Below are 15,645 nucleotides of genomic sequence, written 5' to 3'. Positions count from 1 at the left end.
TAAGTCTGCTCATTTTCCCTTTGTTTGTTTGTTTGTCTCCAATCAAGAAAAACAAAGAATTGCAAACAAACTTTAACTTCAGACACATACGAGCCGTACACATGTTACACGAAAAACAGCCATGTTTCTTTTATTACTTTATTTTTTTATTATTTGTTAAGAGATAAAATTAGAGAGGTAGCCAGCTAACTGCTACTATGGTTATCAAACAGTTTGTAGGCTACTATTAGCATATCGGCTATCATTAGTTAAAAGAAACCCAGTTTTATCTATTAGAGCCTCGCTAGCCTGTTAGGAAATTGACTATGAGGAGAAAACTGTTTGGTCAGATGTTCAAGTCGTGGAGATTCTTTGTTTGGTTTTATGGACCAATTTTAACTTTTCGTCTTTGTCTGGTCAATGTTGGCTAATGCTAGCATGAGTGCTTATATAGATAAATTGCTAAAATTTCATTTGTTTTCTAATTGGATGTGTCAATAATTTTTTTGTTTGATTTTTTTTGTCCTCATAGTCTCTTTGTCAAAGGTAATGCTAATTAGCTATTAGCTTGACATCAGATGCTAGCTATCAGTTAGCTATATAGTCAGTTTTCCTGGGGAGTAGGGAAAACCACTGATATTTGGTTTTAATCACCCATTGATAACTTGAATTAACAGCTATCATCTAAACTTTGTTAGAAGTGATCAACACTGAGTGTCTACTTAATACATCTGATTTAACAATAATCCATTACTTTGGTTTAATAAAAGTAGATTAAATAAGGCTACGTTCACACTGCAGGCGAAAGCGCATCAAATCGGACTTTTTTGACCCTATGCGACCCATATCCGATCATGCTATGACATTGTGAACGGCACAAATCCGACCTGAGCCACTTTCATATGTGGTACTGAATCGATACATATCTGTTTTAGAAAGCGACTGCTGTTTGAATGGTCAAGTCGCATTAAATCCGTCTTTTACGTCACTGATACAGGACAGACGCCAATTATCAGCGCCCGAGAAGACATCGTGAACACTTCCTGGCCATCCAGTGAAACTGTTTAGAAGAAAACGTTGGAGAAACGTGAACATTTCATTTGTACTGTATAATCTGCAGATTCTGACAGAAATCTGCAGCTATCCTTTGAAGCACCGCTCCTCTAAAACAGCAATAATGATAATTATTAGGCCAAATGTAAATAACAAAATATCTTTATAACTTAAAGCAAAATTGTGAAACGTAAAGTCAGAAACAAGTCTTTATATTAAGGCTATCAGTCAAACAATACTGTTTGCTCTGGGTCTAAACAGAGCGCGTTGTGTGTGACGTCTTCTTTTGCGCATGCGCCGCTTTGAGCGTTCACACTAGAGCGCGTTGGCTGTCGCATTTGTAGTGTGAACGAGCAGACAAAAAAAATCGGATTTGATCAAAAAATCGGATGTGAGCATTAAGACATGCAGTGTGAACGTAGCCTAAGTGTCTTGTTTTGATCTTCAGGTGACCGTTACTTTAATAATGACTTATTGTGTGAAAACTATAAGATACCAGCAGCTCTGCATGCCACCTGTTTGAACAATGCAGTGGTTTGAAATACAGTTTTTCTGTTGACAGACAGTCGTTGGTAAATGGATTGCAGAGAACCGCACACTGTTGTAAACCAGCACCACTGATCTGGACCCTCCTGGGATCAACACTCTCATCTCATCAGCCCTTTTGGGCATTTTGGTCATCCAACCGGGTAATTTAAATGGACCCTGGGGCACAGGCTCATTAAACCTGATGACTCATTTACTGCTTAATGAGCCATGGGATGAAAATTCTCCTATTTCTTTTTTCACATTTGCATTTTTTAATAATTGGCATTGGTTTTGTATATTTGCATTAAGCACATGTGACATCCTTCGTGCTTTTATTGGCAAATTTCTCTGCCAACAATCATCTGATGTATTCAAATGGAAATCACAAGGAATATGGAAAGTTACTAGCAACAAAAGCACCACTCTCTCTGCTGCCCTGCATATTAAAACGTGCAGTAGCCCTCACTATTAATTTGTTAATATCTTTTTATTGACAGTGTTGGAACAGACTCTAATGAAACTCAAAGATTTTCTCCATCTTTCTCTTTAGGCTTTAATAGCGTGTGGACTGATTTCTATGTGATAGGTTGATAAAGTCACACTGATGCTTACGTCCAATTCCCTTTCCTAATTTCCCAGCATCAACAATGAGCAACACTAGCTAGCATTAGCTTACAAACAACACAACTCCACATACAGGCGAAAAACAATCACAGATCCAGCTTCTGATTTAAATTGAGACACAGCTAGCTAACAGGGTGGGAAGCAAATAATAAATTATTGACATTACTTTGAGAGCCAGTTTCCCCGTTTAGGTTTCTTCACTCTCTCTGACTGCACTCCTGCATCATCATGCTTACTATCAGCCATTACCCAGCCCTGCTAAATCAGCCCCATTAGTCTGCGGACGTATTCTTCTCTTGAGTTAGTCAGTCTGTCTCGTTTTTCCAGCAAGAGAGCAATCTGCCTGCACGAGAGAAGCTTTTAAGAAGTACTGACAGGGAAAAATTACTTTCCTTCTTGTCGTCACGTCTGACACTTTTCTCTCCTTACTTGAAGCACAAAGATTTTGTTCATCTTTAAGTTCACCAATTAAATCCAAATGTCAGATTTGTTTTGTCCCTTTGTGTCTTTTTGCCTAAGTTAATAAAAGGCAGAGATTCTGAGGTTTATTCAGATTGTGACTTGGTAGCTTTAGTTGAACATTTACTCAAATTTAGGCTTATTTATCAGTTTCTGGCCTCTGATCAGGCTGGAAGAAATTGAGGTATTATGTTTTATAATCTTGTTGGAGACCAAAGGCAAGATGAAAATACCATAATCTCCATTAGGCATTTAATTATTTTCTATCTGAATAAAGTTTAGATTGCTTTACTTTGGTTCTTAGCAGTCCAAGATGGGGAGTGTCCCTGTTGGATAAGACTATAATCCTTGTTTTTGTTCTGATCATATTTCTGAGTTAAACTGCAAGAAGTCATTGAGTTTTTAATGCCAGGCAGACAGAAGTACAGGGAGGACTCTTTCTTTTCAGGACTAAATGAGACATAACTGGCAGTCATTAGTTTATTTCTATAAAGAGGTCCAAGGTCTAAGCCCTGTGGGACCCCACATGCTATCTTTAAGTGATGACGTGATGAATCCTGCTTCCAGGCCCAAATTACTCTGTGTTTATTAAGGCTGTTGTGTTTTTAAAGCTCAGTTTTTAAAACCTTACGATGTAACTCCAGCCCATGCAGCAGTATATGAATGACTAACCTCGTATTGTGGATGGATTATCTCAGTTGTTCTCCTGGCTGAAGTTTGGTCCGTTTACAGCATCCTGCCATGCGATTGCATTTGTCCCTAACCATCGGGAACTCTCACGTTAACTTTTATCAAGTGGAAAAAAGCATTCCAGCTTAACTGTGTTTATGTTATGCTAACATAGCTGTGTCGCTAGCCACCAGGTAGCACAACATTATATACCAGCTAGCCCAACTTCAGTAACCCTACAAACGTCACTGCTGTTTAGTTTTCTGTCTTCATTTATGTTGGAAGTGATAACAGAGCTGTACGTTTGAATGTTTCAGAAATCTCTCAGTCAGAGCATGCTATCTCATGTTTAGGTGCAAACTAGCGAGCTAACTTCCTGCTAACTTCTAACTCCGTTAAATTTCATAAATCCTGTTTTCATGGATGCCTGGATGTTAAGCTTAATTGTTACACCTGGTAAAGCAGCAACGCTGATCTTTTGAGCACAAACCTGACTATAATTTTTTTAGCCTTGCTGAGCAAAACAACTTCAGGTAAATTTTTTGACTACACTGAGCAAATCAGTGAATTATATTTCCGAACTATAAATGAGCTAAATTTTCTACTGCCCTTTTAGAGTGACTAAAAATGACATGCAGCTTTATGTAAAACAATTTCTTGGCTCAAGCTGTCTCTCTGATAACTGCGTGGAGACATCTTGAATGACCACGACTTTAATCTCTGTCAGTCAGCAGCACGCAGCCTGGCTTTACTGCTAAAAGAGAACTTCCACTTATGATGCTCATTTCTCATGATTTTGCCTCATTTAAAGGAAGGAATTCAGAGCTAGTCCTTGAAACTTCAGTCGATGAACTGAGAAGTTTGAGGTCAACAACCCTCCGCAGTTCCCGGAAAACCGATCACGCTAAACCCTTTAAAAAACTGTTAAACGGCATGTGAGGCTGGAACAAACGAGACTTGTGTTTTATATCTGCTAAACGTGGATCCCTGTAAGATTCCCTGGTTTCCCAAGAGTGTTGTTTCCGCTAATCCATCATGAGCAGAAGTTTAAACAATGAAAGCAAAACAGTCTGCAGGATCCAGAGTTTGTTTGCGGCATCGCTGAAGTTTTCAAAGTGGAGACTGGGAACCATCAGAGAAGCAAACAAACCTGACAAAACTGCCATTATGCCATTGTGTGTCAGCTTACTCCACCACAAACAAATTAACAAAGCACTCATCAGAGCGTGCTTACAGCTGAATACCAGGAATCAGGACCCTGGTGTTTCCTGGGAATCCTCATCAGGAGAAGTCCCTGTGGGAAGTCTGGATTTTGGCTTGTGGATATTTTTCTCAGTGTTGAAAGAAGAAACTATTTCTTCCAATTACTCTGTGTGTTAAAGTGGCAGCGCAGTCATGTGACAGAATATCCTAAGGGAAAAGTTAAGGTCGCCAGATGTGACCTTGAGTGGTTTCACTGCGTCCTTCGAGCAGCTGCAGGTCGCTTCATAATTAACCAAACATTTCTAAGGAAGCCACACTGAAATCTTAAAAAAAACAAGTGTGACACACAAGACTAAAGAAGAAGAACTTCTTTCATTGCTGGTTCACAAAGATTTGCTTGAGTGAATTCATGACGATGTTTATGTGAATCTTCTTTTGCTGCTGGTTCGGTCAATATTGTTTGGAGAGACATCAAAGTAACAGCTTTAGAATCGGCTCATAAAGGGCGTGAACACAAAGCGCGGACCCGCCGACAGATCAGAATCAGCGAGCTGTCGGCTTTCAGCCCCGACCGTGAGAAAGGCGACATCTCACTGATTCTGATCCGCGGGTCGCGCTGTGTATTTAAGTCTATGTGCAGAATCCCTGTACCTGCTCTCATTTACTGTCTTAACTGTTTGGTGGTTCTTGAAATTTTGTGAGATGTCACCAGAGATTCTGGCATTTCGGGCAAAATAAATTTATATTAAAAAATCGATTCAGGATTTTAATGAATCGATTTTACGCTATCCAAGCCAGAATCGATTTTAATCGATGAATCGATTATAAAAACCCACCCCTATTTGAGACACCCTGCTGTGTCTATTTTCTGGTGTGATTTAAAAACGATCTACAGCGCCATCTGCTGTGTATAAAAACATGGACGTCTCTTTCAGCCAACCAGCAGGGGCCGACTGCTTGATTTTTATAGGAAGTCCAATTGTTTAAGTACTCCCTGTGCCAGGAGCAGTTGGGTTTTTTCTGCTCTAGGATGTGTACGATGTCACAGAAGCCACACCCACCTTCAAACCTCAAAGAATCCAGGAATAGAAAAGTGTAGCTGAAGGTGAATCGCTGCTCTTGCTTCAGGTATTTAGGAGTTGTTTGCAGGACACGTTGGAGCTGTTTGGAGAGATTGTCATCCTTTGTTTTTCTGTAAACCTGTTATCGCTCAGCACAGCTCTGTGGAAGCGTTTATCTCTTATTTCTGAAGACGTGATTAGACACTGCTCGGTCACACTGCATGATTGAGCAAACGCCCTCGGGTGTTGCTTGAAATTCTGCAGAACCCCCTGTAGGCTGTCTGTTCGAGTAGCTACCCCATAGTATTCAACAGAAAAGTGAAACATCCCCATTGAGCAATTTCCAAATCAAGACTGTTCTCACCCCCCCAGGGAGATTGAAGGACACTGATGAAGCAGCTGAGCGTGTTCGTACTGGTCCTGTGGAGGATTTAGTGCCTCTGAATGTGCCTGAGTTATTTTTTTTAAGTTGAAAAAGTTGCTGCACACAGAGAGCAGAAAGAAAGAAGGAGAAAGTCGGTGTTTATGCTTAAATGTTACCTCTCCAGCCATTTCCACTGGAGGAACCTGTTGTAGTACATGCTGTCGAGGTAGTCTGCGAAGGGCGCCATGCTCAGGTAGTCGTGGATCAGTCTGGAAAACACACAACACAACAGCTGTCAGTTTCACACTGAATTCAGCTTCATCACTGAGAGATCTCCGATCATTTAAGTCATTTAAGTCAACAATCTAATTATTTCTGCGTCTCCTGTTTGCTGTGACCTCACTGGTCTCGTTGGGTTAAGGTGAACCTCACACTGGACTCAGGAAAATGAAGGATTTTCGGGTATTTTATTCCCTTCATGTGGACACAAACCTGCCGAGTCGAACATGACTTTGTTGTGAGTTGGGATGTTCCTGGTGACACTTTATTAGTGATTAAACGACTCAGAGGGGCTCAGAGCAGAGCTAATGGTCCTCCACATCGAAAGAAGTCAGTCCATGCTCAGGACACTGAGTAGGACACCTCCCAGCAGACCCCTACTAGGAGGAGGGACATGCTGCAGAGATGATATAACATGTCTGGCTTCAGAGTCCCACACTGTCTCTGCGGATGAGCTGGTGGAGGTGCTGCTCCATCCTGCACTCAGATAAGCAATATGGACGGATGGCTGGACAACGGAGAGATCTCAGACTAGTCGAGTCATCTAAAAGCCAGACAAAAAAAAGGTACAGTGCAGACTAACTCTGTGGCAAGGCGTGGTCTGTGATGCTGCTGCAGGTGAGATGGACGCACCTGCACAGCATCTGCAATCACCTCGCCAGTGCAAAAGGCTGTGCTGTTGTCATTAGTTTTGTTGTTGTTGGTATGTGTCCGGCTGTGAGCTGCAGCCAAGGTGTTTGAGTGTGCAGCAACCGTTAATAAGATGCTGCAAAGCATGCAAACATCGCTGGGTCTGTCGTGGTTTTATCACAAACCCGTTTGCTTATTTCCTGTTTTGGATGCTCCTGAAATCCTGCAGGTCTGCCAGTAAACCTCCTCTCTTGCACACACCTCTTCTTCGGTCATCAGTGTCCTCAATGAGACTTTGCTTCGATGCACAGGCTTTTTAAATTACAGCGTTAGCCATAAATGTTTCATCCTTGGGTGCCCTGTATGCATCCTGCAGGAAGCGTCCGGTGGACGTTAGAGGAACTGCAGGTTACCCTCAGGTGGGCAGCCACAGAGTGACCCACACAGAGCTTTGAATGGTCTACTGTCAGCTGTAAGTTGACGCACGATGGCTGCTTTACATTTGCAGTTCAGAGATCGCGGTGTTGATTTTGCCTCTCTGCGCTGCATCACGCCTACGCAGCGGTGAAGAGGACGTTACTCAACATGTGAGTGTTGTTAGCACACCGCATCAGAGAAGCAGCATTAAATGTATTCATATTATTTTTACAACCTGCTCAAGTCAAACTTTTCTTTTCCTTTTTTTAGTTAGTTTTGTTTTACGTCATCTGCAGCCTGACAAACAGCCACCGATACTGGAGACGTTACAAAGACTCAGGGCTTTAAAATGAACCTGTGATTATTGGAATTTCATTGTCACGCATCTCTCTGTAGTGCTGTCGGCTCTTTGCCTCACATTCTGAAGCACCGTGAGGCGACTGTTGTTGTGGTTTGGTGTGATATAAATAAAACTGAATTGAATTATTGTTGCGTAACAAAAACCCCAGAAACACTCCAGCAAACGTTATTAGACGGAGAACTCTTCGGACGTTTGGTCCTCCTCTGGGCCAATCATAACCCCTCACACACACAACACTCAGGACACAAGTTTGAAAAAACCGTTGACTTTATCACCTTCTAAAAATCGACGCTGCTCTGAACTCTGACTTCAGTTGGACTCGAGCCTTGTGACTTTTAAAGACTTCGCACGGGGCCGACATCAAAGCCCGGCTGCCGGTTTCTCTGCAGGGCCCTCGATGTTTACCAGAGATATTTCTGGATAAGCGCTAACGCCGACACCCTCGACACAAAGGGATGTTTTATTTCACGCAGAATGGATAAAGTCTGTCATATCTGCACAACTGAATCTCTTATATTTGACATTAAGTGGCAATTTCTCTGCCGCGCCTACACAAACAGGGCATTGTTCAAACAAACGCCGATTCGTTTCCAAGCTCATCACACGCTCGGAAAACCTGCAGCTTCTCAAACGTAGATGTAATCACATTTTCCTTCATGTGTCCATAAAATGAAGCGTCTGAGTGGGAAGATTCTGGGGGAAATCTTTTTTTGTGACGCAGAGACAAAACGCACATCACTGCCCATCCACAGAGTCGGGTTAAAGCCGCAGCAGGTGAAGCAGAATATTCCAGATCTTGTGATATTCCCAGTAAAGTGAAGCAGCTTGGACTTGAGATAGGATCTGGATGCGGCACATTCATCTTTCTGTCTGACGCTGCTCGTCTTATTTTGTTGGAGTCAGCTGTTGGTGCCGTTACTCGTGTGTTTGACCATCATCAGGTAAATGCTGACGCCATAAACGAGTCCTAGAGTTCAAAGGCTTTTTGTGAGAAAGCATGAACAAAGAGAGCAGCTGTTGTATTTTAAATATTTCGAGGTAAAAGAATACATTTGACTCAGCTGATTTAATTTATTTACCCTGAAACGGAAACTGTTTCTTACTCCAGTTTGTAAATGGTGCTGTGGGGATCCCAGCTTTACTCAACTGCAGTGAAAGGGAAGGTTAAAAGTACTGATTGAGTCAACAACCATATTATTTTGGTTTTATGGGTTTCCACTGTGGTTTGTAAACTCTGATGTCATTAGATGTACATTAGAGTCAGGAAATAGCACCTCGGCCTGTTCGTGGGTTTCCTAATAATAATATCTGGTGACGTCTTTGGTTGGCGAATGGTCTCAGCTCTGAATGTTTCCTTTTCTGATTTTCTTTGAAAACAGTTTGTTATGGACTGGTTTCACTGGTCTGAAACTGACTGAGGATTCTTGTTTCAGCCTCAGGGCTGCTTACTCCGGACTGTAAGGTGTGTGGGGGGGTCTCAGATTTAATTTCTTTGATTTATCTAACAGCTTAGGTTTTACATTTGTGTTACAAGTCACTTTTTGTTTATGTGTGTTTTTTGGTAGTATCCCCTTGCCCAGTGAAAACCTCTCAACTTTAATGTTCCTGGGGTCCAAGGTGAGCGAGAGTCTGAACAAGCACATTAATCAAACCTTAAAAAAGCTGATCTGATTAAACTGGGGAAATATATCCAAAAGAACAGCAAACAAATCCTTAAAAACCCTGCAATCTTACTTGGTACAGTCCTTGAAGAGGTCTTTGCAGGCCTCCTGCTGCAGCCTCTCTGTGCACTGAGCCATCATGGCCTCCTCCACCTCAGGCACGTGGTCCTCTGACTGCACAGGGAAAAAAACACATGAAATCCAGGTGAAAACAGTGAATCAGCTCCGACTGTAACTCTGACAGAGAGAGCCGGACGGATGAGGTTTGAGACGGAGCTGGGAGGTGTTTGTGTTCGTCTGCAGGTTCAGACCTGCACGTTCGCGCTCACACAGAATTAGCAGGAAACATCAGGGTGGAGCTTCAGCCTGAACCGAGGCCTGAACTACGAGGCGAGGCCAGGATTTCTTTCTGTTATCTGGCTTCACTGATCCTGACACAGGCAATGACCAATCAGAGTATCAGAAGCACAGATGCTGGTCAGGCATCAGACTACCTATCTCACCTGGCCTGGAAACACCTGAGGTAGAGAGAAAAGACTTTTGACCCTCTTACTATCAAACACAGAGATCTGATTGGTCAGCAGGCGGTGATCTCTTATGTCAAACATAACCTTCGCCTGCTGAGAAGTGAACCACCTTCATGACACTGAAACTTCAGGATTATCCTGAACCTCACAAACCCTCCTTCATAGTTCAGGCCTCAGGACTGCAGGTAGTTACATCATCATAAGGTCAGCCAATGAGCGGCTCTGCTCCCATCATCATCCATCATCAGCTGATTAAATCTGATTTTCCATCAGATTTCCTTCTTGACGAGCCGGACTGAGCGCTTCCTCCTGAGTGATGCGTTCAGGGACGCTCTAGAGGCAGGTGTTTTTAAAATTCAACCACAGTGGGGGCATTTAACAGAAGACAGTCGAACCTTCTGCTACAAAACTGGCTGAAAAAATAATAACAGTAAAAAACTAAAAAATACAAATAAATTTAGCACTTTGTCCAAAACTCAGTGACTCTATTCAGTCTGCTGTAATGACGAGTTTTATTAATTTAATAATTTACATGTATTTTGAATAAAATTATAAAATAAATCTATAGTGCACACTGTCACAGCACACTGGTACCGACAGACAGAAACAATGTAAAACATGGAAAAGATTTGACGACTTTTGGTCTGATATTTTTGTCAATGAATGCATCATTAATAAAAGTTTAAATCACTCCGACAGAGCTCCTCTGCTACTTTGACAACAAAACTGATGTTTTGTTGTCAAATTCAAGATCGTCCAATGCAATAATTTTCTTTAAACATCACAGTTTGGACACTTTTCAGGTGATTTTTGTAGATATTTTATGTTTGTGACACATTTAATGACCAAAAGCCAGTGGAAACCTTTTGGTCATTTGATGGTCGTTGGTCTTCAGTTTGGGCTTGTTTCTATATCTTCCTGCTTCAGAGGGAAATGAGCTTTGAGCTATCTCTGATCCTGTACATGTGGGCAATAAACAAAAATACTAACAGATATCATCCTAATAAAAATAAAACCATGTCAGACCTGACAGGAAACATCAGAAAGTACCTTTGGGTTGAAGTATTTTTCGATGAGCTCCTGTCCGCACTCCTTCCTCTTCTCATCCGGCGTCACCTCGTAATCCGCCTGCAGAGAAACGCACACATCAGCATGCTGTCAGCAGGCGCTAATACTCAAATAACACAATCTGAGGACAAAACTGTGCTCAACTTATCTCAGTGAATTCATTTACTGCCATGACCTGAGTTTACTTTTTGTTTGTGACATTATGTTCTAGGGCCTTTGTATTTCTTAGTACGAAGAAAGTTTAACCAAGAAGGCTTTAGCGCCTGAACCTACACAGGTAGCTTTTAGCATTAAATCCAAGCAAGTCAATTTTAATGTTTGAGGCAAACTCAGTAACTTATCAATTATTGCTGAGTATTTTTTAATCACTTGAAATAAAGTCGTTTTCGTAATTAGGGTTAACCAAGTAATTCTTAGCAATTAACAATAATCAATTAGCTTTTAGCTACTGATGCTAACCAAGTAGTTTTTAGCAATTGATGCTAACCAAGTAGCATTTAGCAATTGACGCGAAACAGGTTGCTTTTAGCATTTGAGGCTAAGTAGTTTTTAGCAATTGATGCTAACCGGGTTGCTTTTAGCTTCTGAGGCTAAGTAGTTTTTAGCAATTGATGCTAACTGGGTAGCTTTTAGCATTTTAAACTAACTAAAGAGTTTTTAGCACTTAATTCAAACAAGGTAGTTTCTGGCATCTCAAGCTAACTAAGGAGTTTTGAGAATTTCTGCACTACAATGTGACACTGCCAGACCTTCACAAAGAGAAGAGTACCAGGATGTGGTTTTCAGTTTCAGCATTGCCAGAAAAATGTGGTTAAAAACATTTATTTTATTTGGGTTTTACCATGTTGCTGCTAGCTGTATTTTTTTAGCATCCTGTCATCAAAACACCTGACTAATAATAATGGATTGCATTTATATAGCGCTATCTAAACAGAGTTAGAGAAGTGTTTGGGTTAAAGTGAACTCTTTTTTTTTCCACATAAGCTCATTTTTACATGCATTTCTGCATATGACCACTAGATGTCATTTCATTTAAAAACATAACTCAGTCATTAATTTGGATCTGATGAAACTGTGAATATATGATGACAGTATTGAAAGCCCATACTATTGAATGATTGCTCAGCTGAACTACCAGCTTCGTGTGTGTCCCCTGCAGCCTCCTCTCGGCTTCAGAAAACCCACTTTATGAGTTAATTGAAGACTTTTTGTAGCCCTCCTCCCCCACACCCGAACCGATTGCATCTACTCCTCCCTGTGAATGACCTGCAGTAAACTGAGCCTGACTGGAAAACCCCAAAGTGCTTCCTCTCCCCTCTGGCAGCGAGAGCCTGTAAACTAATGCTAAGTGACAGCGGAGACGGTTCAAATCTCATTTTCCCCTCTCCATCTCGTCCTCTCGCAGGGCTCTCAGAGACGAGACGGGAAGCGGTTGTGGGGTAAAAGGGAGCATAATTGCTTCGAATGCGAGTTGAAAACTGCAAAGCCATCAGACTGGAGTCAGCTGAGCAGAGCAGACTGCCTTCATTAACCTCCTCTACCTCAGCAGATAGGACTGCAACCATTACCTGATCCACTTTAACAAATCATTTCTACTGTTAATAACACCAAATTGGCAAAACTTAAAGAAATGCAGGCTTAAACGGTTAATCTGACATTACCTCAACCTGATGAGCCTCCGCAGTTACAACCTGACAGCTTTCATTTGTTTTTACTACTTTCCCATATTAGCAGGTGAAATTTGACTTACCCTTGCCCTTACCTAAGCTCAGACAGGATTAGCCATGAACCAGGACAGTTAATATAAAATAATCCCACACTTCCTGTCTGAATAATGTTTGTTTTTGTTCTGAGTGTGATACTGTCTGACAGGTCAAAGAGCTCTTTATGCTTCAAACCCTCATTTGTTATGAACTTTTGCACAGAGATTCATGGTCTCTGCAGAGTGAACCCTACAAACACCAGCAGGTGGTTTCAGATCAGATTTTAAGATTTTGGACTTGTTCAAACTTGTTATTGCACTGACTGGATAGATTTCCCAGGGAATGAACCCTCAACTCAAGACAACATGCAGCGGCTCTATAAAACTGAAATATCTTGAGTGTAATCACACGGACTGGATTTTTGTAAACACATCCCGAGAGGATAATCACAGATGACAGTGATGAATTACTGATATTTAACACGTAGGGACATCTACAAATCTGTGGTCTCCGGAGGACGACCCCTCAATTCTTTAAACTTCAAAACAACTTCCTGATGCTGATTTGTGCTCCTTTTCATCTTTTGAGTGGTTCAAACCAAAATATTTCCAGTATAATTTGGTAGATTAATATTCAATTTGTATGCATATCCCCAGAGGATAAACATAGATGACAGTGATGAAGTAATACACAGAGGCACCAAGAAAGTCGTGGTCCCCAGAAAGTCCTCGTTCAAAAAAATCATCAACAAATTCATGACTAAAAAACCTGAACATCAGGATTCCCGGCTAAACCCTTAATTCAAACCTTCCCCCTGACGAACCTGGCTCTTTAAACTGCGTCTGGTCCCTGAAGTTGTGAGGACCACTCTGAATGTCTTCATAAAGCAGAAATGTCCCCACTGTAATGGTTTTAGATACAGAAACACACTGTGTGACCCCATCTGCTGCAGTAAACGAGTCGTAACTCGCTCCGCTCACTTCAGGAATGCTTCCCTCACACTTTGTTTCATTCCCACCGGAGTGTGTGTGTGACGGGGACACAGCATGGGAGGTAGGAAAGAGCGACTCAGTGACGCAGATTGTTCCCAGAAGTCAAGAGTTCCGGTATTTCATTAAACAGATATTAAACCCTACTTCCTCCTCCTCATCTTCAAGTGCTCCATTTGGGCATTCAGGGTAATTAAACTCGCCAATCAGCTTTTGGAAGGGTCCGTTCACCCGGAGAAAAAAAGAACATTTTCCCACAGCTCGGCGTTGGCCTGCTTGGACAGTTGGGGCACATGTGCATTTATTTTGGGCGACTCGAATCCTGAAAAAACTGTTTATGTATCACAGCAGAAAAAAAGCATAAATAGGCCACTTTACCGTGCCCTGTTACTGTGTGTTACTTCCTGCTGTAAACTGAGAGCAGCATTTAGCTGATAATGAGCTAACTTCCTTTATCAATGTGAGTCGCTGGAGGCCAAAAATCAGCTAAAAGTGAGTGAATATTGTGCATGTAGTGCTATAATCACAGCGTTTAAATGTCAAAGTGTTTGTTTCCTGTTAAAGGCCTGCTGTATATTCTACCTCATTTCCTGTCATATGCTTGTATTAAAGCTACTAAATAACGATGTTACACCCGGTGCAGTTTAGAGAGCAGTACAGAAATCACTGCCTCGTTCCCTAACAGCATCAATGACAGGAATGACCCAGGGTTTCTTACAGGAGCGCCTCCTCCACCTCCTCCACCTCCTCACACAGCACTGAACAATGAGGTCTTCAAACTGCCTGAAGCACATCTAAACAACACATTAATCTGACTGATTAATTACAAGCTGTAGTTAAATGTCAGATCCTTGCACACACTGATAAGTGTACTAACTCAGTCAGCCTCTTTCACTGTTGCAGTCATACTGACCTCACAGCTTAAAGCAAACACTCATTAATAAACAGCTGTATCACACTTTTCCTGCCACACAAACCCTCAGATGATACTTTCAGTCTGTATTGTTTAAACTCAGAAACAGTTTTCTAATAATACAGTTTAATCGTGTCTGTTCCTCTCTGCTGTCAGCTGACCTCTCCGTCTCTGATTGGTCACGTTGTTTTCACGTTAATGCGTACGTGGGAGGCTGATAAACCCTGGGCTTACAGGACAGTCTGAACCCTGCAGAGAAAGATGCTGAGGCACACAAAGAGAAGAGGTCAGACGAAGACGGCTCTGCTTACCACGGCGTCCAGGAACTTGACGCAGCGCTTCAGCTCGGCTCGAGTCTCGCAGAACTGCCTGAAGAGCAGCCGTCCGATTGGCTGCCGCTCGCAGAGGCTGCTGTAGTCCTTCTCTGCAGAGACACGGAGGCAAGCGAGGTCATCGTTACACAGATCTGAATCAAACCGCCGGCACTGTTTTACAGGAGGCCTGCCTACACTGATGGAAGAAACAATTCTCACATACTTCGTTTATCTGGACACAAACGTGCACGTTATTTAATCCAGAATCAGTCTGTGAATGCTCTCAGGTTAAGCCCATTGCACACTGAGCGTGCTGCGAAAGAGCAACGCAAAACTTTTCAGATGCAAACTGATTGCGTAACATAAACGCCTTTATGCAGAAAATAAACCTCAAAGCGAGCACACTGATGTCTGATTGATCGGATCTGTTTATCGGATCTGATCAATCGAGCTTCATCCAGCAAACTCCGGTGGAGTAAAAGGCTGGATTAAGAATAGGCGAGTCCAAATGCAGGAAAGATGTTTGGTGTGTAGAGGTCTTTGAGGCCCCTGAAGGACAGGGATGAGTTTAACTTTGGTGCTTTTTAACATCTTTTTCCATCATTTTTAATCCTCAGAGCTTCAGAAGCTCAGGAAGCAACTTTCAGAGCTCTGTTAAAAACTGCAACCAGATCCATCCAACACCCACTCCAAAGGTCACAATCTAAACACAAACTCTGGGTTCTTTTCTATAACAAACTTCAAGCTTCAAATTAAATCAGACCCTCACAGGAAGTACAAAGTCGCACGCAACCTTAAGCACGCCTTATACCCTGTGACTATTTACAACGTAGAAAATTCATC

General features: G+C 42.0%; 1 protein-coding gene across 1 annotated transcript in view; it reads right to left on the bottom strand.

The window, feature by feature from the left end:
- Window positions 1-15,645, bottom strand: part of grk6 (G protein-coupled receptor kinase 6) — a 48,592-nt gene that overhangs the window by 12,299 nt on the left and 20,648 nt on the right. Inside the window, exons 3-6 of the mRNA XM_026181183.2 lie at window positions 14,800-14,912; window positions 10,866-10,943; window positions 9,362-9,462; window positions 6,117-6,209 (exon numbers count right to left, since the gene is read on the bottom strand). Coding sequence (XP_026036968.1) covers window positions 6,117-6,209; window positions 9,362-9,462; window positions 10,866-10,943; window positions 14,800-14,912 — 385 coding nt within the window. The remainder of the gene's footprint in view (window positions 1-6,116; window positions 6,210-9,361; window positions 9,463-10,865; window positions 10,944-14,799; window positions 14,913-15,645) is intronic.

The sequence above is a fragment of the Astatotilapia calliptera genome, chromosome 10 (genome assembly GCF_964374335.1).
Source record: "Astatotilapia calliptera chromosome 10, fAstCal68.1, whole genome shotgun sequence".
In the NCBI taxonomy this organism is placed as follows: domain Eukaryota; kingdom Metazoa; phylum Chordata; class Actinopteri; order Cichliformes; family Cichlidae; genus Astatotilapia; species Astatotilapia calliptera.
Note: the sequence above shows the minus strand (reverse complement) of the source record. Positions and strands in the feature narration are given on the sequence as shown.